This window comes from Diadema antillarum, unplaced genomic scaffold (assembly GCF_040938485.1).
Source record: "Diadema antillarum isolate AM-2024a unplaced genomic scaffold, OU_Dant_1.0 scf00000074, whole genome shotgun sequence".
NCBI classification, from domain to species: Eukaryota; Metazoa; Echinodermata; class Echinoidea; order Diadematoida; family Diadematidae; genus Diadema; species Diadema antillarum.
In genome coordinates, this window is record NW_027270963.1 from 248,808 (window position 1) to 272,979 (window position 24,172).

A 24,172-nucleotide genomic window follows, 5' to 3' on the forward strand; every position below is an offset into this window, starting at 1 on the left:
GTTTTTTTAACACCAGAGTTTGTTACATGTTGTCGATACGATGTTAATAAAGCAGGAACCGGATATGTTAACGCTTGCCCCCTGATTCCAAGGCTTCATTTCGCATACTTACACATCTCTGGTTTCCCCTTGTATAGCTCCCACTACAGAAAATGGAGTGAGGACATCATGTACTAATGGAATGGTGCTAAGTTGCAATGCAACATCTGTCGCAGTCAAACCACCTTTACCATTCCGCGCCCCCTCGCTTTCTCTCTCTCTCTATCTACTCATATACCTACATCCCTTCTTCTCTATTTCTCTATCGATCATTCTTTTCCCCCCTTTGCTCTGATTGATTAATCCGCTCAGATGCTTACCTATATACCGGTTTATTTGCTCTGTCTCCGTATAATATTGTTAAACCAGCCACCTCCCGTTGTCCTTTTCTTTTTTCTGTCCTTCAGACTTCTTCTATTGATTTCCCGTGCTATCTGCCTCCCATTTTCCGCTTCCTTTTTCACCTCAGTTTTTCGATGTTGAGAATACAGAGAATATTCATACCTGTCACTTCTAAAACCTACATAGGAGGAATCTCATGACATATGGGAATGCTGTTCACATTTGAAATGGTAAGCGCATTAATTCCTGTTAGTGCGTCTGACGCATGACACATACAGTTGGCAGTAGGCGCTAAGAGTCGTTCAAAATTGTAGGAGACGATAATTCATATGTAACCATGACGCAGGCTGGATTATTTCCTCTGTCTTTAATAGCTAAGAATTTATTGATTGGAACTTTGATCTCTAATCTCTGATGGATCTTTCTTTTACAACTAAAAATATGTAAAGTCGACATAATCCTTGGTCCTTTTTCAAGTCTGTTTACCTGTTTACCGTTTCGACATCTTTTATTCTGAGATGTGACAAGTCTAGAATTTCGTCCAGGTATGAATTTCGAAGTGTTATTTCATTTTAAGCAAAATGAAAAAGTGTTCTCGACTGGTGACTACAACTCCAACAAATAAAACAAAATTGAATCGATGAAATAAACTTCAAGTTTATTACCTCTTTGTTATAATCAAAATCATATCGTTGATGTGATTCTATCGGAGTGTCGCCGCAATATTCATCCATTTCGTTTTTGTTTCGTTCCTTTGCCTTCTCTCCAGAGCGATTTAATATCCTGCACGTCTAGCCACCTTCTTAATATCCTGAGTTTTTTTTTGTCCTATTTGCGTCTATCTGTTTGGGTGCGTGTCTTCTTCCTTGAGATGCATGTTGGCTATACATACATCAGACCTTGTATTGCACAGTGTGACAATTACCGTACACTTGCATGAGACATGGTTCTTCGCTTGATTTAACGCCGTAGGGAAATTCGAATCATAATTGTTCCAAATATTTAAGTCAACGTTAAGTTGAACTTTAATCTAAGGCAGGATTAAGTACTCAAACCGTGATGATTGAGAGACTGACCTCCGTTGCGTAGTTGCATCTGTAAGCAGAGAAGGGTTTGATGAAATCTCACTTCGAGTCATTTTTTTTCTCTTTATATCTTTCCCATTAAATCGACTTTATCCGGAGGAGAATGTCCTATATTTGACGATTGATACTGCTTTTAAACGTGCGCTTGTGACAAAAGGATCTACTATTACAGAACTACAAAAGGGCTCATATATTATATAAGACAACCAGGAAAGTGGGAGAAAGAGGGAATGAGTGAGAGAAGGAAAGGGAGAGTGGAGACCCTGTGGTGGGGACCTGTCCCTGTTTCCTGAGCAAGACGGATCATTCCTGTTGAGTTTTCTTTTTTTTTTTTTCACCTCAAGCTGATGTTACTGTTGTTCTTGCTTTCTGATTGGTTAACGTTTTAATTTGAATGAAGACTAGGTCCAATGAGCCTGTCGCATGAGAATGACTCCATATCCTTGATGGGTTATTGTCTTTTACACAACTCTCTGTAAAACGCATCTTTGGAGATTAACTTGATTAGTATGACTTCCTGGAGAAATTGTCAAAATGTTGACGTCCTTCCATTGTTGTACAGAGTTCAATTTGATGAACTTAGTTTGGAAATAAAAATAATTTTGTATGATTGATGACTTAATGATAGTTTATGCAATCGAAGGTAACGTGTGTTTCATGTTCTAATGCACACTATTTGAATTGCAAAAAAAAAAAGATTGCCCTTATTTTTTCTTTACAGTTTATAAATGAAAAACAGAAACTATAATGATAAGGAAAAGACTGGCGCGATAAGTCCTACTATGCTTCTTGCAAATCGTTTGAGTCAGCAAACAGTAAAGTTTTGTGGGTGTTGCGTGTTTATATATGTGTTATCATTGTATGTATACATATATATATATATATATATATATATATATATATATATATAACAAATTGATCTTTTTACGCATTTCAAGATGTGTGGTATACCTAGAATGGGACAGTTGTAACTGATTGTTTCGAGTAAAAGCAAAGATAAAAATCATGAGCTTGCATACCCCAGAGTATGTTTGCCGATGATTTTTCTCTTGACTATTACACAAAGTACGGACTAATCGGTGTGTATTTACGTCGATGAAGAGTAATTTGTCCATCAGTTGCAATACAAACAAATCGACGTATGAATAATTGCTACAGTTACCGTATTTATGTTATCTTTTGCTGGTTTTTCGTCTTTTTAGAGACAGTCAAAATTGTTTCCGCTACTCCAGTCTCTCATGCCATATGGTGCTGATAATCTTTGCGATTGACACAACTGATAATGTTAACACTGAGAAGATGGCATGATAGCAGTAGTAAGTGCTCTACTCCATGGAAAAGAAAGAAAAAAGAGAAAGGAATGATGATATTTTAGCGGCTTGCTGACGATTGGCGGCACTAGAGAACATCTGGGGAGAGAGATGCTAATCGCGGTTATTTTCTTATTCACGTATTTATTTTGTTTCTTGCTCTTTTGACTTGGCTAAGATGCGATCAGCAAAACAAGCAAATAAATAAAATATTTTTGAGTAAAGACGTCCCGTATGACAAATATGCACTATCCCGCGCTCAATATTATCTTTTCCCCCTCGTCTGATGGAGAGTGCTCTCGACACAAAAATAGCCGCCATCCAAGCATGATAATATATTTCTTGTGTTCAGAGATAGAATGATGGAATGCCTCTTGCGGTTTCCTGCCAAGACTACTGTCCTCCCTCCTTCCTCCCTTCCTATCCCATTCCCCATCCCTTCTCCCCCCCCCCCCTCTCTCTCTCTGTCGTCTTGTGTTATGACGTCATGGTTGTTATGGCTACTGTATTTATCTTTCACCGAATAATTGATGTGAGAGCGGGTTTTCATGTCATATTTGATGTTGCATTCCCCTCGACAGATGGTGTTCCGTAAGACTGAGCAGCTATGAGAATCACCGACACTAGTGGGCTACCCAAGCTTAGACAAAATGCGTTTGGCCTAATTCTGCGCGATACGCCGGGAAGTTTGTCATCTAGGGGTTCATTTTTCGAGGCTGAGATTTTACACTGCGATATTAAGAAACAAACAAGCAGTGTAAGCCGTTAAACATTATTGACGCTCATCAGAAGGAAATAAGTTGTATTTTATTTATTATTTTTTTTCTTTTTGCTGAAAGATATCACTCTTACTGGGATAGCTATCTATGAACAACAGCCACCGATTATCATCACTTATATCTTAAAATCATTATTTTTTTTTTCTTCGAGGCATTTTATGTTCGTTTTCAAGCCGCGTTTACCCTCCACTTTCATTCCATCAGAGGCACTGAAAACATATTCATCCTGCAGTTCAAATTTATCAAACATTAAATATTTATAGAGATCGTCTTTGTCGTCCTTTAATTAGAATTGTAAAAGATTGCATTAACCTGACCTGATTGTCGGGATAAAAACTAATAACGGAGGATAAACCTAATTTTCCACTCCCCTATCTTGTCGCAAGTAAACTGTGTAAAGAGTGGGTAGAGACTCTGACTACTCCTCAGATGTTTGAAGTGCTCCTCAATATATCTTGGCATGGTCTACATTATTTGATGGCCAGATGAAAATGATGTAGCGTGTGCATGTCGAAAGATAAACATAAAAGCACAGCTAAAGAAGCGATCTTCACATCCGCGACAGGTGAAATTTGGAAACGATTTTGGAAAAAAAAAGAAGAAAAAAGATATTCCATTTCAATGTTATTTATATCATGGGCACGTGCCAGAATTATTATACGTAAGCATGAATATGTAAGTATATATATATATATATATATATATATATATATATATATATATATATGTCTGTGTGTGTGTGGGGGGGTGGGTGTGTGTATTTGACGTCTAGTCACTGGAGATAACGGGAAGTCAACAATTATGAAAAGGTTGCATGTCAAGCTGTTACAAAGGCCTTTAACTATATCATCACCAGATAAGAATATCACTGCGTCATTTTCTGGGGAACATTTCCGGTTGAGGTAGGCAATGACGCCTGACAACGGCCAAAGATAGAGATTTATTATTTTTTATTCATCATTATCTGTTTTTATTCATTTTTTTTTCAGGACCGTGTTAATGAATATCCTCGAACCCCCTCCCACATAGACACCTCACACGCACACACCAGCGTGATATGCTTTGTGATAGCAAGGAAGCGCACTTCGTCATGTTCGTAATACACTCCTTTGTGACGTGCTGGGGATTCGATCGAACGCTCGGCAGATCTAGTCATGCGTCTATATGGCCGTGGGCAAGGTGTTTTGCTCCGGCTTTGTCTGTCTCCGCTGTGACATGGAGGAAGTACATCTTGTGGTGTCTTACAAGATATTCATCTCTCTGCCCATATCGCTTGCTTCCCCCCTCCCCCCATTGTAAAGAATAGACTGAGTGGTAACTCGTCAAAAACCTAGAATAGCTAATAACATCTCTTCAGGAAAGAATGCAGGTGGTCAGACGGGAATATAATGCTCTTCAATATCTCATATGAATGCTATCCTCGTGGCATTTGAGACTTTTGTTTTATTACTTTCCTGTATAATGGCAATAGTCACTTGAACTCAAGCAGGATCGAAGCGGGCTGAGGCAAAGCAAAACAAAGCAAAAAACAAACAAACAAACAAACAGAACGTCGCACTTTCCATGCTTAATTCCTTGTAGACACAAATAGATTGCAGATGCATTTCTATGATCCAGCTCTTGTCAGCGTCAATTAATTTGCAACAGTGGCTCACTTAGCGTCTCGTCTGTGAAAACAACATAATAATTTAACATAACACCTTTAAAATTCAATTACCCCATTCCCAATCACATAGTCCTTTTTATCGAGTAAAAAAAATACTGAAGTACTATGTCAAACTACTTTTTCTTGTCTGTAGAGTAATTTCTAATTACAATATAATTGTCCTCAGAGTTATGGCTGCTGCAATTCTGATGGATGTATAAAGAGAACAGAAGGAGTGATAGAATGCATTTTCAACAAGATTGACATGTTCCAAAGACAACCGGAAGAGCGGAGAGTGTGACCTGGAGGTCTTCATTAAACTGAAGACAAGAAAATCCAACTCAAGAAGAAATACAGTTTGAAATGATCACTACTACTGTTTTCCTATGTACTCCCTGCCAGTCAGATGGGGAATCATGAACAATTGTCGAGGATTCTTAAAGGCATTATTTACCATTTGCAGATGAAACAAAAACCCAGCTTTAGTGCTTTAAAATAGTTCTAAAATGTGAGTTAAGGATAGAAACAATGTAAAATCTTAATCAGTATGATAAATGTTAAGTATTGTTGAATTTACAAACTATGAACCACATCACAGTTACGATGAAAATTGTTTCTAGACTAAACCATCTACAGTATGGTATTTTAGAAAAATAGTGATTTCTCCTATATTTTAGGCTTTATTGCATTTTTTTATATCGTAGGATGCTTTGTGACACAACTGATCTACACATATGTACCAAATTGATAACTCTAGTATGTTCTAAATCACTGCTCCCAATGGTAATAATCAATACTTTCAGTTGGTTCATATTGCAGATCAAAAGAGGTCACGTTGTTCCTAGTTAAAACGGGTGAGCTTACCAGTGAATTCTCTTATACATTCAAAAGTACAGGTTTTCCCGCCAATTTCGCACTTTTGTCACTCCAATTCCTTATTGCTGCATTCAATTTAGCAAAATTTGGCATAGATGACATGATTGGTATTTCAATTTTATAATCTCTTAATTCAAATTTATTTTGGAGCATTCAAATTTCCTTTAACCTCATTCTAATCAAAACTTTCTAAATTTAAATTTTTAAAACAAGCACCATTTCGTTATTCTTTCATTCAATTTAGAATGATATAGTCACGTGATCACGTATATGCCGTGCTCGTTCATTCGAATTCATTTTTGGGCATCCAGACTAACATCTTTTACAGTCAAGCACACATGTTTATGCTTTGGTTCTTTCTTTATTTTTTTCAACATAGCCATTGTTTTGTTCGCATTATTACATTTCATATTTTCGTATTCATTTAAGAGATTTTGCAACAATTTTCCCCCAATGTGCTCATTGAGTCTCCCAGTCCGAAGATAGTGCATGTGGCCATAACTTATGTCGCCGTTGAGCGCTTTATTCCAAGTGTGTCGGCCAGTTCTAGAAAGTCAAGGTTATGATCATGAAATGTTCCTATAATTCTTTCTCTGTCTTCTTGAGATATATGTCTGTATCTAACTTGTGCTGTCATGACTGTAAGAAGATGAAGTTAATCTGTAGTATTGGTACATGTAGGCCTATAATGACATGTATGAAAGAAATATGATACTTTCACTGCTTAACAGTGTGTGGATGAAACAAAAAGTCACATAGAAATACACGTTTAAATGTTCTCACCTTTTCAAGAAAGAAATAACATGACGTTAATTTGAAAGAGAATGTTTAGAATTTGACTGCCCATTCGCGAAATTGAATGACTCAAATACCCTTTTCGGCGAGTGGTGGCGAATTTGAATGAACGTAGAGTACCAGCAAATTTTGAATGCCCTTTATTACGAATTCGAAAGCCACATGTGCAAATTTCATTGATCAAAATGCTAAATTGAACGCACAAGTTGCAATTTTGAAAGACAGACTGTGCGATAACGAGGGGTTTTGCTAAATAGAATGAACCTCCTCTCAAATGGACTGACAAAAGTGCGAAATTTGCCGGGAAAACCCATATTACGAATGGTTGTATGTCTGTTTGTGCATGTACTATGTGTGCCACCAGAAGTCGCCATGAATACCAAATAATTTGGGCAAACTATTGGGGAACATCAGTATTCTGATTTTGTAATTGCGCAATACCCCTAATTCTGTCGTTTTGTGGAATTCGTCCCACACAACTATTGATCATCCTATCAAGAATCTAGGTATCTTTTCTCTATGATCTTTTCTTTTCTCTATGAGGGGACTGCATTCTACAAGCTCTGCTTTTTAGCAGTCCCCTCCATTTCCAGCAATATCGTTTATGCATTTACCACAGTGACGTAACAGTTATTTGTATCTCTGTTGATAATTTACCTATATTTTTTACAATGTCATTCTGTTCATCGCATTGTGGTACTGATTTCATGACGTCTGTGTATATGAGCGTTTATTTGTATTTCTTATTTGTTTGTTGGAAGTGAAATAAATCAACTTGAACAACTTGAAGAATCTAGGTATAAGTAAAGGAGAGAGAAAGAGATGAAATAACGATAATGATACTAATAATGATAAAAATAATACTGATGATGATGATGATGGTGGTAATTATGATAATAATAATGATTATGATGATGATGATGATGATGATGATAATAGTAACAATAATAATAATGATAATGATAATAGTAAAGAAGAAGATCAAGAAGAAGAAGAAGATATAGAGGAAGTGGAAAAAGGATGAAAATAAGAATAATAAAGTACATTTTGCATTAACAATACATTTGCACCCACCTTGGTATCTTGTTGCAGTCGAGTTAGTGTGTCTTCCAGACTCCTCCTATGCCGCCGACTAGCTGGCTTCGATTCCTCTGCATCTCGCTTCACGAAGTGGTGCAGGTTTGGTCGATGTTTCAATACCTGTTGGGAAGATGTCAAAGTAGATTTTAGTTTGTTTCTTTGTTTTCTCTAATTTTCCAAATGACTATGTTAGAAAATGACCTTTGTTGTATTCCAAATCACTAGGCCGCAAAACTACTACTGTATGTCCTGAGTACCAGAGGATTTAGTTTTCAATTGACATTATCAGAAAATGGATGCTTCATTATTTAAAGATATTAAGAAGAAAGATTGTGAACTCTCGACCTTCCTAAACAATAGGTGAATGTAGATACATTTTGTTTTCCTTACACTATTTGCAATTATATTTCTTTTCACCTTTTTGCCATCATTTTCATGTGTGTGACATTCAAAAAAACAAATACACCTGAATAGGCGGAAGAGGACCTGATTCGTTTATGATTAACGGTATATTTTCACTCATGCATGCCTAAGTATTTGACTCTTCGTCATCCCCCCTATAGTACACAACAGCAACAAAACTAGAGGTCAAACCCACAGGAACAATACAAATTTGAAAGATAAAAGACTAAACGACATCAAATTAGTCATTAAATATCAAGGATATTTAACAACTGTAAATCAACATCCCAATGCCCAAGTTTGTTACTTTGTTGTTTTCTGTCTTTTTCATCTTTTTTTTTTTCAGGTGATATTCAGAAAGACGTAACAGATATTATGGCGATGATGATTCATAATATTTGTATTGCGCCATTATTATAATCTGTTTACAAAACATTCAAAGGCGGAGATTGATCACGTCAGGATGAAAATTGTCTAGTGTCTCTCTCCAAACCCATTGGAATTCCGCGATATACTCCCTGAAGGTAATGCGCGCATCATAACTACTATAAGAGAATGGAACAACTTTTTGGTATTCTTTGTTCAGTGGTTTCTTGTTTGTTCTTTAAGATATTTTGGCAACACATGACGCATTTTAAAATGGACAGATTGCACTCCCACTATAGCGCAACATTACCAACGCTACACATGATGTTATTAATGTTGCCGATTTTTTAAGTCGTCATTGCCTTCTTCGACGGTGACACGACATTTACTCCTGCAACAAAATAATGTTCCGGTCTTGAAGTTTTCCAAGGACTTAGGGTTAGGGTCAAGGTTGTGATAGGGTTTTAAGTTTAGTTTGACGTGAGGATTAGGATTATGGACAGGGTTATGTCTGTGGCTACAATTTTTATGTTTGGCTTAGTGTACAAATATTTATCTTATATGGGAGCAACTGTCGCAGGCGTAATAAATATCACGGAGCCGCTTCAACATACACATGTGGATCTATTTCAGAAATGGACAAAAGGATGGGCGTTTTCAGGAAAGGTTTGTTGGGGGTGGCTAAAAAAAAAAACACCCTCTATCCACATCCTTGGAGTCACTGCACTATAAAAGGAGAGCTAAAGAATGATGAAATATAGCTATAAATCCAGTCACGTCACTACGTGTTGTGGGCAGCAGAAGAGCATTATAGGTCCACGTTTCCTCTGAATTGGCGACAGGGAAGGAACACGTAACTAGGATTTCTTCATGTGTTGCCGTAAGAGGGAAATGCTATCACCCGCTATGTGCCTGGAAGAAATCCCAGATGAACGGACTTGGTGTTTGGAATCTATTATCCTGCATTCATGCTCGCTTGAGCTAGAAAGCCCCCCAAGCTCTCAACTCGCATGCCTATACCCAGCCCATTGAAAACGCATCAAGACTCTTATGCCATGGCGTGCTGGATTGATTCACACTTTAACGCAGCACTTGATGTCCAGTGAAGTAAATTTCGTAACAGAAAAATGGAAGTAAAATGAAATATATATATATATATATATATATATATATATATATATATATATATATATATATTAAAAGTTATGTAATAACCTGGCTTGTTCGAAAGATTGCGTTCATATTTGGAGAGTGTATAATGATAATTGGGCAATTTTAAAAACCACTTTGAAACTGTTAGTACATTCCGCGATGGAATATTTACTTCTTATTTTTCTTTATTTTTATTTTTTTTTTTTGGGGGGGGGGGGGTCAGTTTCCTTATAGCCAAAGTCCGTCAAATCACTTAAAGGAGAATGATTGTTCTGATAACCTGTTGTAATCTATAAGCAGGCCATCTTTGAGGGTGTATCTCGAGGTGACGCCTCACGTTTGCTTTGATAACACACTTGTAGAAGGGCATTGTACGCATGTAAGTAAGTTTTTGAAAGCTCTCAGCGATTTCAATTTTTCTCCGGGAGATTTTTTTTTTCGATTCATGACAAACATGATGAAAATATCAAGTAAGAAGTACTATTCATTTAAGTTTCTATAGTATTCATATGCATTAATTATTCATTGCTTTATTTATAGATATATTCCTGTTCATACATGCTCAGGGAGACAGGGCACCTTCTTCCGCAGTCGGATAATTTTTGTGGTTTTGGTTGTATACTTTCAAACTGAATGAATACGCAATTGTGGTATCAGATACATTATTACGTATTTCCATACGTTGAGGTTTTACCAGTGTTTACGTAATTGATAATGATCTTTTGTCAATAACGCTGTTAAAATTGCATTGACCTCTTAGTGAAATTGAAAATAATGTTTAATAATCTCTCACTATTTTTTTTTTTAATTTCATTGGGGGGGGGGGGGGATTAAAATCAATTTGTAAGCCAGAAGCAGTCAGGTATGAAAGATGAGAGGAAAATGTGTTCTGCATACTTCTTCTATCAGTATGCAAACATAATCATATCATACTTCCATAGGATATAATTACGATTGTGTAATGGAATCACGTGTTATCATGTCAGGCGACACATGTCGCGGGTTAAACGGGAAGAACAGCATCTCATTATGATAAACGGGACAAGATAATCCTTCGTATTAATCTATAAGACCAGCACTGCACTGACAATGATTACGTCACTGCTTAGGCGGTATCCGCAATAATGGAAAATGACGTTGATTGTACATATAGTGCGTTATAGACCATAGATACTAGCGTGGTACCGTGGTAACGATCGCGGGCTTGTGTAGAGGCAATATCCCAGGAAATGTCTGAATGATTTGCCGTACCATATGGTTGACCGAATGAGTAAAGCATCTCCCGCTTCCTGCGTCATTAAAGCACTAGGGGCGCGACACGCTCACGTCTATTGCTTATTCATCGGCGAATTCGGCTATCGGAAATGTATACACAGTGTCTGTGTGTATCTGGAGCCGTGTGGAGGTGAAGGTGTGTGTGGATGAGTATGTGTGTGTGTGTGTGTGTGCGTGCAATTGCAAGAGTCATCATGTGAAACGTAATTGATGCAATATTATGCTAATTTACAAGCTCATTAGATACTCTTTCATATATAGGAAAGGTATCTACAATCCATACCAACTCCTTTGACTAATGACGATGATTGTGAGCAGTTTATAGAGCCTAATTGTAAAGGAAATGAAACAGTACAACCCAGTTCACAATCATGCGATATAACGTGCATGAGTGCATTTATACTTAAAGATAGATAGACAGATTATGGTTAGTCAATGTTAAACCTAAAGACATCGGCAGGTAGATTCGTCCACATTAGCAACTTCTCGGGCAAAGACGAAACAGCGAATACGGAATTAACGTGACTTACCTAAATTCACATCATACAATGTATGTATTACAGCCACTAGCCGGTCAATGCTAGCGTTTTGGGGTATCTGAGACCCGATTTACTTTTCTCTTACATTTCTGCTGTCAAAATGGTTGTTCTCACTGCAAGAAGTGATATGCAATTTGGTAAAGGAAGTGACAAATTTGCCCTTTCACGAGAATCTTTCCAAGCACACTGAAAACAATTACTCCAAAGCTTTGGTCGAACTGTCAGATATCACAGTAATAAAAGTCTCGTTTGACAATGATTTGATCGGAGAAGTCCTAGATACCAGTGGAAAAGAGCAATTTGAATTTCGTCCAACTATTATTGAAACGCCTTCGTAATCGACAAAGAAACAGTATTGAAACGACAGAGAATGAGAAGTGACGTGGTCTTTCCCTCAACCTATCGTCTGCAAACTCACAGTCAACTGTATTCACAGCAATATCTGTCTATAGATCCATCTATTTTCAACTTATATTTCTCTTTTTCTATGATTATCTATTTCTCTGTATGTATTACATCATGAAAAAATATATGCATATATATATATATACATATATACATATAATATATATGTATATATATATATATATCATGTTCATCTCTCTCATATAATATATATATATATATATATATATATATTTACATATATATATATATCCATATATAAAATATGTGACAGAGATGAACATGATGAAGAGAGAGAAAAGATAGTATACGTATGATGAAACCAGATATATGTGAATGATATTGTCACAGGATGATGTCACTTCAATATATTAGCAAAAATCATCTTTCCCTTAACTTTCACCTTTATTTAATCCTGCCTTCTTCGGCTTTGTATCGTGTTTTTTTTTTTCTTCTACAGGCTATCACTGCTTACTGACTCCACCTAAATGCACGATCTTTTCGTTTGCCTCCAAGCTGATACCTAGAACTGAGTATGTATACAGATCGTGTTCTTTTGTAAAGATGATATCGCATTTCTTGCCAAGCTTTTTCCAACGTTAGACAGTATAGAAGGTAGATTTCGAAAATATTAATAATCATTATGCAAGCAATGGCAAACCATCATTTATATATTGTACTCCAAATCAGGTGAACAAAATGAAGAATGGACAAGTCTGAAGATTTAGTTGGAATAAATTGAAACGTTCCTCCAATTAAGGCCTATGTATTCAGAGTCAAACGATTACTGTTTGTGACTTACAAAGATTTCTTATTTACGATGAGAAAACGAAGATCAATACAACTTTCGTGCCATCAATCTCCGTCTTTATATTGCCGTAGAGAGTGACCCCACACTATTTTTTTTGTTCCTTACTTCGTCAATGTTGTTGTCTTTCACATATTATAATCGTTTTGTTTATCGTAGCATACGTAGGGCAAGTTTGAGTCCGTGGCCCTCTTTAAGGTCTTCTTTCGCATTGTATGGACACTGTCATGATATATTTCATTCATTTCATTTCATTTATTAAGTTTCCACACAAATCATACAGTTTTGTATTTACGACATCCATCCATGACAATGTAAAGTAACACATAAATTATATGGCCAAGTTGCTTCATGAGAATTTTACCAATCACTACTATCAACACCCAATTAATTTTTCTAGGATTAACATAACTTTAATCGAATTAATCAAATGGTTTCCAGGAATCGAATTCTTCTCTACACGTATATTATATAATTTACGCAGATCACAAATTAAAGCACCGTGAAGTAGCGATTGATAGGGGTACATAATAGCAAAGGTGTTTCCAATTTGACGAAGCTTTCCGTAGGAATTTCTGTGCGATTTAATTTGTAATGTTTGTGACCTTTTCAAGTCACCTGTAAATGGATGTGAATTTCCTCCTGATTATGGACCCCCAAGCAAAACGAAGACAGTGGATATCTGCTCGAGTATCACTAATTTGTAAGAATTTTGATTTGGTTCTCTTCTTGAACTGTCACAGGACGCGACGCCGAATTAGTCATGGTTGTCGGATCACGTGGCAGCAAGGGTTACTTTTCAAACTTTAAAGGAAGCGATAACGCTCGGCCTAAATTACTGAATCCCAAAAAGCTTTAAACTAGGCAAACAATTTACTGAGGAATAGGGGAACTTTTGCAACAAATTCAATTTGATTCAAATGATATTTTATTTTCAATAGCACATTTTGTTGATATGGAAATGCTTCATGCAGTCAGAAGAAGTTTTAAAAATCTGAAAATTTTAGTACATTGCATTGATACTGAGAAATGCTCATCCATCGAACTTGTTAGCCCCTTTCTAGAAATCGCTATGTCAGAAAAAAAAAACACACATCCAAATTTCTCTTTTGATTTTGTTTCTGATTTTCACTTTTAACTTTCCAAACTGTACAAAAAAGTAACTCAGAATGAAAATTTAATTTAGGTTGACTTTAAACAATATGATGACCACATCCCATTGAAATACCGACTAGCACGCTTGTATATAATGTGGTAAATGGAAATCTGTTATAATCTTTTAATGGAAAATCCTAGAGGCTGTTACAATGCAACTCTCGTGAACATGGAACAATTCAGCGTCAGTGGCACCGTGGCGATATCGACTAGGAAGTTTTGATCGATTGGTGGGCGGATGACGGATTAATTTGTACAAATGAATTATATCCCATGAATTAATTATGTTTCTGTCTGGGTATTCTAATGTTGTGGATTTCACTTAATTGCAGACAACAACGCTAATATCGAATTTTAATTTAGTGTCTGCCAAGTGCTTTCAAGCATGTCGCAAACATCTTAAAAGAGGATATAGTGGCTTTTTCGTTATGAGTCTATTCTAATTACATTTTTTTTTCTTTTTACATAATTCCAACTGTAGTCATCGAGCTTTCTATAGAGGATGGCCTCTGGCACAACAAACAAGGTGAGTGTTTAGACTATTAACAAAAGAGTGTATTTGGTTTCAACATTATCACTATAATTACTGCTGTGACGTTTTTGTCGTTTCCAACATCCGATCCCGGGTTGCATAAAACTACATGAACTTTACAATACTGTTATAAATGGTAACCATCAAGGATTATTTTCTTGGCTTTGATTTGCTATGAAAAAGTCACCATGGCAGAGTCATTATCATTTGTAACTATATGCCATTGTTTTATGTAACGGGCCCTTGATTATTATGGTAATATCAAAATGATCTTCTATAGCAGTTAGTATTTAGTTTATGGCGTTTGTTTATAAACCTCCGTCACTGTCCCCTGGATTGATGCTGCTTCCGACATTATACGTAAATGTCAATGTACGTGTGACTTAAATGCCGGAAGACAGAACTTTCCCCTCAAGAATTACAAAACAAAACAAAACGACACAACAACACACACATTTAAAAGCCACCATTGAACGGAAGATCTCCCCGAGTCGCCGGACTTCTTGCAAATGTAAGAAGGCAAGATCGCCAATGGTTTTTCTACCTGGATTATCACCAGGCCCTTATTTGCTCATACCGGTAAGTCAACGCCGATACCAGCCGTGAATCGATATCAATCGATTCGTTCTTGTCGGTAATGGGGTGCGCAGTTTATATTCGGCTTGCGGGCCGCGTTTCCATTTCTCCACATTTTGAAGATATAGGAAGGCGCGTAGCTGTGCTTGCAGAGCGCATTAAAACAGAGCCGTGGGCCATTTTATGACTTCAATATGCATTGCAGACATCTCCCTGGGAATAAAGGTCACGCAGAGATTTCGGCGATCACGTTGTAATATCATGACATTTCGAAGGCAACGGAAATACAACTCACGGACTGCTTTAAAATGTCAGCTGCATAGTTCCAGCTAGCGTGATATTGTGAGACAGTTTCTATCTTCATCACTGCATGCCTGTTTGCAATATCATATTTATTCTCTCCAAGGCAAGCTTCTCAAAAGTTACCCCAAAGATAGAAATTCATGATCATTACGGCATAATCAATCATCCCAATACCAAAACATGAAATATTATTTTGGTTTTTCTCAATAATGATTGCAGTGAAATCATGGAACGACAGAGAGAACAAAAGGTTGTGATTTAAAAAGGTAATGAAAATTGCTCGAGCTGTTTTCTCTTACTAATATCAAATTGGTACAATTGAAATTCACAGAAATGAAAAAGCAATATTGCTTAACATTCGAATCCTTGTTAAGAGTACTGAAAATAGAATTTACTGTTATGATGTAAAAAATGCGAATATTATCTAAAAGGTTTGGAAAATGTCTTCAATTGGATAATCAACAAGAGTGGTTGTGTGCAATCTATCTGCTGACTACAATCTATGATGACAGATAACAGACAACAAACTTCTGGAGCTATTCTCTATATGTTACCTATACAGATGGTTTGCAAATTACATGTTTTCTTTAATTCCCACAGGCCTGAAGATGTTCTTTTGTCAACTAACGATCAATGTCGCAGCACTGCACTTTCAGACTAAAAGGGACTTAATCATTAACGAAACAGCCCGCTGCTTTTCCGCGTAGCGAATTGATATGATTTGATCTCCGAGCAACGAAGCCATGCGCGTCTAAACCAGTAATAGACAGAGGAATTAGACATGGTTAGCAGTACATGTACGTAGAATTATGCGAACGGATCTATACAATATTGTCTGCCGCAAGCACTGGGAATGGACTATAACTGTCACTTCCGCGTAAGGGGTAGTACATGATCTAAAAATCAAGCAATGATAGAAGTAAAAACACATATGGATCCTTTAAAACAGAGATCGCTATAGTGTTCACTTGGTGTTCATTTAGTGCAGAAACCACTTGCCCGCTATAGCACGTACGCTGAACAGGTTAAATCAACACTTGGATAGTAGTACATTAGCAAAACTGCAATTATGGATGGCCATTAAATGACAGTTGCAAAATAAGTATTTCAAAGCTCTCTCAGGAATTTGCGAGAACATCTCCAAGCCATTAAAGGACTTCCGTTTCAGAATTTGATCAAAAATCTGCTGAGTTTGAAAGTGCAAAGGCTAAAATCGCTAAAAACGCAATTAACCCGGCCATCTCCATGATCTGTCCGGACTTAGGCATTCGCTGTTCTCAAACTATGCGTTCAGTGTTGTTGTGTACGTGTCTGCTGAGTGTATAGGATTGAGTGCTCTTGATCATTCTTACTTGTTATCAAGTCCATGTACTCTTTCGCGTATCAAAGTGGTCTATTTTACAGACCGTACTTGAGATTTACTTCAGATCTTGATTCAACCATCGCAATTATGATTTTAAACAACTCACTCTGGAGTGTAAGGCAAGGCATTTCCCACCTGGCTTGCAATAGGACGACGAGACGAAATCATCCTCAAATCGTCTCAATTCAGTTTCAGGGAGATGAAGAGAGTAAAAGAACTGATGCTTATATCAGCAAATGAGTAGGCGTCAATAATGGCGAAATATATTTAGTGCATCCTTCGTGAGACCGCGTGGCTATGTGGCATCAAAAAGTATGATAATTAGATCCACTGGGCAGGTAGAATGAGGGAAAGACAACAACAAACATGAAGCCATGACATGAATGAAATTCAGCATCTGATGACGCATCCATTCTCGAATAGGAGTGGGTCTTTCTTTAATTGTTTTGTTTATTTGTCTGTATGTTGGCTATCAACCCTTAATTCTCACTGACTGTTCCCGATCGCTTCCAGTCCGGTGTGGGCAAAATTAAAAAGAACACAACTCGATCTACTCTCATTGCATGCATACCCCCCCCCCCAAATATTCACCTCTTCAGAGCTCTTGTAAGTAAACATCTTCGTGGCCACGAAGGCAATTCAAAAATACCTTCTTGGAAAGCGACTCAGAAGCTTGAAAGCAGTTTTAATTAAGTACCTAGAGATGAGTGATGTGACTTTCAACCATGGACATGTGAGTTGAAAAAAAAAAGAAATACGTCTATTTTTTTTTAATTGGATTAATATCTACGCGCCTAATTTGTCGACAAACCTATTGCTATTGCGCATGCACGCTACGAAAAAAAAAATCATGACACCTATAGTCGATCCGAACAAACATCGGACATGCTCATTACATCCCTGCAATAAACAACATAAAGATAATGAGATGAAAGTTAACCCACTGATTTCTGCGAAAGTAATGAAAACAACGTAAAAAAAGGATACTTGAAAATAACCCTTTTTAAAACATATACGGCTGCAATTTGAATTTCATCCGAATTTGATCCTTTCTGGTGTTTTAGGGGCCGCAGAGATCCATCTCTGTGGGAATATCTATTTCATATCATTCAAGTTTTTCCTCCACTGTGGCATCACGTTTTGGAGATGCGAATACTGAATCCGTGGAAGCAGCTTGTAATTCAAAGTTTTCTCCTTTCATTTCTCTATTAATTCCGACAGTTTAACGCATCGACGTTACTTCAAGTCTTGTAGCATGACTGCATACTGTTACGATTTTACTACCATCGCTCGGTTCTATTCAGTTAATAGCATGCATTTGTTTCAGAAAAAGAAATGAAACAACACGGAATTTGCTGACAACTATGTTCTACCTTAGTCAAATTTAATCTTGAAATCAGGTGAATATCAACTTTGTCTATCCAGATACAACTTGTACCGAGGAACAGATTGATTGTTATTTTTTCCCCCAATAAGTTCGCTCTGACATGTACGCAGATATCTTGTAACAGCAGGGTGCACGTCATGAGACCGACACCCACGAGTCATACAGCCCACGAGTCATACAGCCCATGAGTTATACAGCTCATGGGTCATACAGCCCATGAGTTCGACACTAAGGAAAGCTAACAAGACCCCCGAGACCGACACATTAAGCCCCGTGTTGTATCTGTCGAACTCATGGGCTGTATATATGACTCGTGAGCTGTATGACTCATGGACCTCTTTTCTATGTCGAACTCGTGGGCTGTATGACTCGTGGGTGTCGGTCTTGTGGGATGACCCCAAACGCAACGCAGATTGTTAAAAATCAATGAGTAAAATTACTGCATGCAATAATGACCTTTTTTTCCCGTCTACTCCAGTGGTCACGGCTGTGTCACAAGATTCTGGGGCGATTTCTGTTAGATGCACATCGCGAGGAAAAGATTTCTCTACGTCGCTGACTCGTGCACCAGTGCGTACAATGGCAACTAAACGCTCAAGGCAAAGCACTTACCGCATCTTTTTTATGAAATGTGACTAACGGAAAAGCGATGTTTGAAGCACAAAAGTATAGAAGAAAACAGGAAGCCTCATCTACTTATAACCCGCCTCCTTTCTCAGTTTGCTAAAGGCATCAGCAAAAGTGATAACTCCATGCGATAGTAACCAGAGGGTTAATTTCAAATAATTCTGATGACATCCATGTTGACAAAAAGAAGACGATGGTCTTGTTGAAGGAAAGTTGGAAGACACAGGCGTATATTGGAGAATTGAAGGTGTTGTCCATCACTGCCGTGAAGTTCTGCAAGTAAATCAGTATAGGAATTCGTCCTGATCCCTTTTCGCAAAGACAGCGTTGAAAGAGACTATGTCACTGATCAATCTCATGACCTGGTTTGTCGTAATCAGTGTGCCGTAAACATCGGGCGTGTCAAAAGAGAAATCAAGATGTGCTTACCCGACAATGACTTTCGGACCTACATGTATACTCGCAGACTGGTTGACAAGAGTATAGTCTCGATATTTGCGCGCAGCATACAGGTAGATTTGCCACGAAAGACTAGATATGACAATTGTAACTATCCCTATGACAACATCCGGATTACATCTTGGTTTTGTACCATGGAGGCTCAATAATAAGAAGATTCAATATAGATAGTAAGTGGCTTCTACGTATTATTTGACAACTGACACAGTGAGAACCCGAAATTCGTTTGTTCTATCAACACTGGGTTTCTTCTAGGATGTGAAACATCACAGCTTGATAATCAGATCCTAAACATTTTGCATGAGCATGTAGTATTCTTAAAATGTGATCAGTCTATATCGCGTAAAAAATTAATTGTATTATTTAGCAATTTGATTCTGACATGGCGCCGGAAATATCAAGGAAGTATTCTTTTTGTCTAGTGCAAGCGTTTTATCCAATTAAATGTGGTAGACAGAACGGCTGTCACGGGGGAACAAGAAATTACCTTATTGCAGCTCATATTACGCAGCGCGTGATAAACAAGTCACGACATTAAAAAAAAAGTAGAAGAAGAGGAAATTATTGATTGTTAAAATCCCACTGAAGAGCAAATTTTTCTGAGATAGCTGTGTTTTTTTTTCTCAGCTAAAAACAAAAAAGAATTCTTGCTGCACTATGTATTGTATTGATAGCTAAAACAAATGGGATCAAACTCCTCTAACAACGTCAACAGTCTTTGCTTCCGCTCAGCAACATCTTCGTCTGATTTATTATTATAATTTTCGGAAGAAAGAAAGGTAAAAGTGAGTATCTTCATAGGATTTTATATGTATATATGTATGTACATATATATATATATATATATATATATATATATATATATATATATATACATATACATAACATACATATATATGTGTCTCGGGGCCACCAGAAATAGATAGCTTTAGTGGCCAGACCGGGCCAAAAGAACATATAATTTCTTAAAATCTTTATTTGTCCAATAATAGAAGCGGCCGTACTATTATCACCCTAATGTTAAAATTAATCATTTCATGAATATGTATAGTGTCATGGAAAATCATGTTTATGCGTCAATTTAATATTGAATACAATACATGTAGTGATCTTAGTCACAGTACATGGTATTACAAGCCCTTTATCACTCTTGCCAATTTTCACAGAATTTTCATGCTTTATTGTAATATTTTTAATGTTTTATCAAATGATTATTGTTTTTTATGTTTTACTCTTCCTTTCTTTTCCTTCTTTTTTTTTTGTGCGCGCCACCAACCTTCAATGCCGAAGCACCAAGTAAATAGATAAATAGATAGATAGATAGATAGATAAATAAATAAATAAATAAATAAATGATGAAATTTGAAGATTTTGATGGCGCGAACTGTCCACAGAAGAAAAAAGTTCATGTCGAGCCTATACATTATTGATTCATCAATTGATTTTGTGCCGTACGTGTAAATGTTATTTGTATATACTGCTTATAACTCATGATTTATGTGTTACTTTACAGTGTCATGGATGGATGTTGTAAACACAACACAGTATTTTTGTGTGTGGAAACTTGATAAATGAAATGAAATGCAATGAAATGAAATTATAGGCCCTACAATATCACAATAATCCACAGCGTGCTTTAAGCGAAACCCGAATGCCCAGCTTCACGTTCCCGAAGAAGCACTGCGGCATGCAAGACTGAAATCACAGTAATGATACCTGTAATGACCTTGATTATGCCGAAGCCATTTCTAAACCTTGGGAGACCGGCACAAGAGGCTTTACAAAACAGACCTCTGGGAAATAATGGCATGCCTCAAAGTATCATGAGTCGCCCACAGAGAAAATTACGTGTCATAATTATCAAAGGCTTCTTGCAATCTGTCCAATCAAATTTCTCTGCTCCATGTTGACTCTTTCTGTAGCTGTCAATCTGTGCATAACTTTGCTCTTTTTTTTTCTTTGCTCAGATATGTAACTTCAATGTATTCATCAGTGGTTCAGTACATCTTTCTCTCCATTAGTCACTGTATATCATTTACCCCTCTTCCCCTCTCTCTTATGCTCTGCAGGAGTAAGGGCTGTCCGTGGTGACACCTCAGCATTCAAGTCACATCCAGATTGATTCCTTTTTTACTTTTCCCCTTCATACGTTTGCTAGTAACCAGCAAATCATGTGTATGTTTATCAATTATGGTTCTTCACTTTCTGTATTCATGCACTACTACTTTGCTCAATAGGCACGGCAGCAAAGTAACAAAAAAAAGTTTTAAATGAATGTACTCTTTACTAGTGATTTATCGTAAAAATTATGTCCCCAACGTTTACGTTCAGCCTGTATCATTTCTACAAGGATAAATTTCTTCATGGCCTGAAGTTTCTCATTTTATTTTCCCCACACAGTAACAGGAAGGCAGGACGGACAGAGAAAACTGCAAAAGGAAGTAACAACCATCTCACAGCAAATCACCTCACCGGAATTATCAAAATGTTTCCGTAGAATGTGATAATTACCTTCCATCATTTCTAAAGAAATCAAATGCTAACGACACACTCAGTACTGTTATTCCAGACTAAGCGATGTGATCTGGGTTTGATATGAATTTGTTTGGATTTTCACTGATTAGAGAGTTTATGCTACTCGTCCTAGAATATAAATCAGGAAAGCATGTTTATGCATTTTCGTCTTTCTTTGCAACTGATTTCTTGTAGTGAATCCTCAAGACCAACAATCGTGTATCAGGTTTGTACTATGGGATTAGAGTGGAGCTAAACACCCCTTGCCCCCCTTTTAAGGATAAATATTGATACCCTTTTCATTGCGTGCATGCCATCTTGAAAAGTCTTCATAAAGTATAGCGTTTCTTCACCTCTTCAAAGTTAGTTGTTTACTGTTCTAGGGAATGGTAGCTAATATGATTTAATATTAACCTTAATTGCCAAGAGTCAAGTAATCATACTTACACTGATGCGCATAGCTTCACTAGACCAGAAACCTACGTCATCGAAGTTGGTATATTGCCTCTGCAAGCTGTTCCATTGCCCCTGACAGCTGCTACGATTGAAGCTGTTACGAGCTTACTTTTTCCGAAAGTAATCATCAATTTTGTTCGTGGAAAATACATATTTTTTCGTTTTCTTCAACCAAGAGAGATACTAAGATATTTCAGACTAACCTGCCCAAGGTACTCAAGGTTATGCCTTTTGGCGACGGAATGTGCACTGTCGCCATCTTGCACCTCGATCACGAAGCTGTTTGTGTAGTGCTTATCGCTGCCTGATGCACAGACGACCGCGGCCAGGAGGAAAAAGGCGCCAAAATACAGCCCTCGTCCCCATGTCATAACTCCAACCATCATCCAGCCACCGGCGGAGCAAGTGTTTTGTCGATAATCCTCCCTTCCCTTTAGGTGTTTCTTTCTATTTTTCACTGTTGCTCTTTTCAATAAAAATTGGTCTCCTCTTGTGTTCCTTTCTTCCTAAGACGTAGAAGAATCCTTTCGCAATGCATGCGGATTTGTTCTATCCTGTCACGTCGTCTTCGTCTTCTTTGCAATGCATTGGTGGCTAGCATCCCAGCTTCTAATTCGTCGCACAGGTTGCCGCCGCATACTGCAGCAAGATGGACATCAACGGTATACACGCGCGCACACAAAGTACAATGTCACACACACACGTATGATGCACACACACACACACTCACACACACACACACACCCACCGTCTCTTACAATATGCTCAGCAGTTCACATTGCCAACGGACGAACCGCATTTCTCACTGATCGATATTACTGGACCATCCTCGCACACGCTAATGAGATGCAAGTGGTTGAGGCGCTTTTATTGGCTGAAACCTAGTGCTACGTTCCTCGAGAGCGCCATTTTTTCTTCCTCGTTTTCAACATCCATCACTCCTGCATCAGGCACGTTGCCGCTATTTAACATGGATCTTATGAACCGTGTGCGAAGGGCCATTTGAGATGCGTGGTTGATGCCCGTTCGCCAGTGGAGACACGTCAGTGATGGATCTCAGTCAGAAGAAAGAATCACCGAAAATAGGAAAAACAGTGATATTTAACTGAAAGGACCCACCATTGCTCTGCAAGCGCGTGAAAAACAAATCAATTACTTCTTTGCGACGAGGGCTGTCGTTTTTCGTAGTCATGTTCTTTTCTATTGCATTCGTAGACAGTAACATATGTTAGATTATAATCAACATTATCTCGTCTTTTATGACCTCATCTGCCAATATTGAAATTGACTCCAATGTCAATTACGATTTAATGAGCACTTCGTTAGTTGTAAACACAAAACGGTGTACTAAATTCAATGAATTTAATGATGGTGGGGCTCCGTTTTTCTGAAAACCTCTCTTTCTCTCAAATTCTCCAGCGTATGAATTCTTCATGAATATTAGTCAGCATCAACACTGTTTTTATAGAACAAGAATACACGGTCGCAATTGCCTACATTTTGTGTGGGCTGGTTGCCCACTGCACCTTTTTGAGGTCAATTCATTGATGATGACGTCACCAGCAAGGGAGAGTGACACTGATCTTCAAAATCTCTATTCCACCTCATGGCAACATATTCTGAATATTAATTCTTTACAATTAAGAGGTTACTAGAATTAAGTCACATACAATTCAGTCATTTTGAAGTCAGGAATTATAAGGATTTTGTAACAGAATAAGAGTTTCTGAAGTTATTCATCAAATTTATAGTTTCTGCTTTAAATGAATGGATAAGAATTGTAAAGAGTGCATACATATACATTAGACTAAACAGTAAATGCTGCAATTTTTAAATTCATGACAGGCATACGCTGCTTGGCACACACACACACGTACTACACAGAGTACGCACTTCATTGGT

The 24,172-nt window shown here is 37.4% G+C and overlaps 1 protein-coding gene across 1 annotated transcript in view; it reads right to left on the reverse strand.

The window, feature by feature from the left end:
• Nucleotides 1–23,144, reverse strand: part of LOC139717267 (neuroendocrine convertase 2-like) — a 45,584-nt gene extending 22,440 nt beyond the window's left edge. The window contains 3 exon segments of the mRNA XM_071628760.1: nucleotides 7,946–8,071; nucleotides 22,474–22,909; nucleotides 23,077–23,144. Of these exon segments, the coding sequence (XP_071484861.1) occupies nucleotides 7,946–8,071; nucleotides 22,474–22,656 (309 nt within the window). The 5' untranslated portion in view covers nucleotides 22,657–22,909; nucleotides 23,077–23,144.
• Between the last annotated feature and the right edge of the window lie 1,028 nt (nucleotides 23,145–24,172).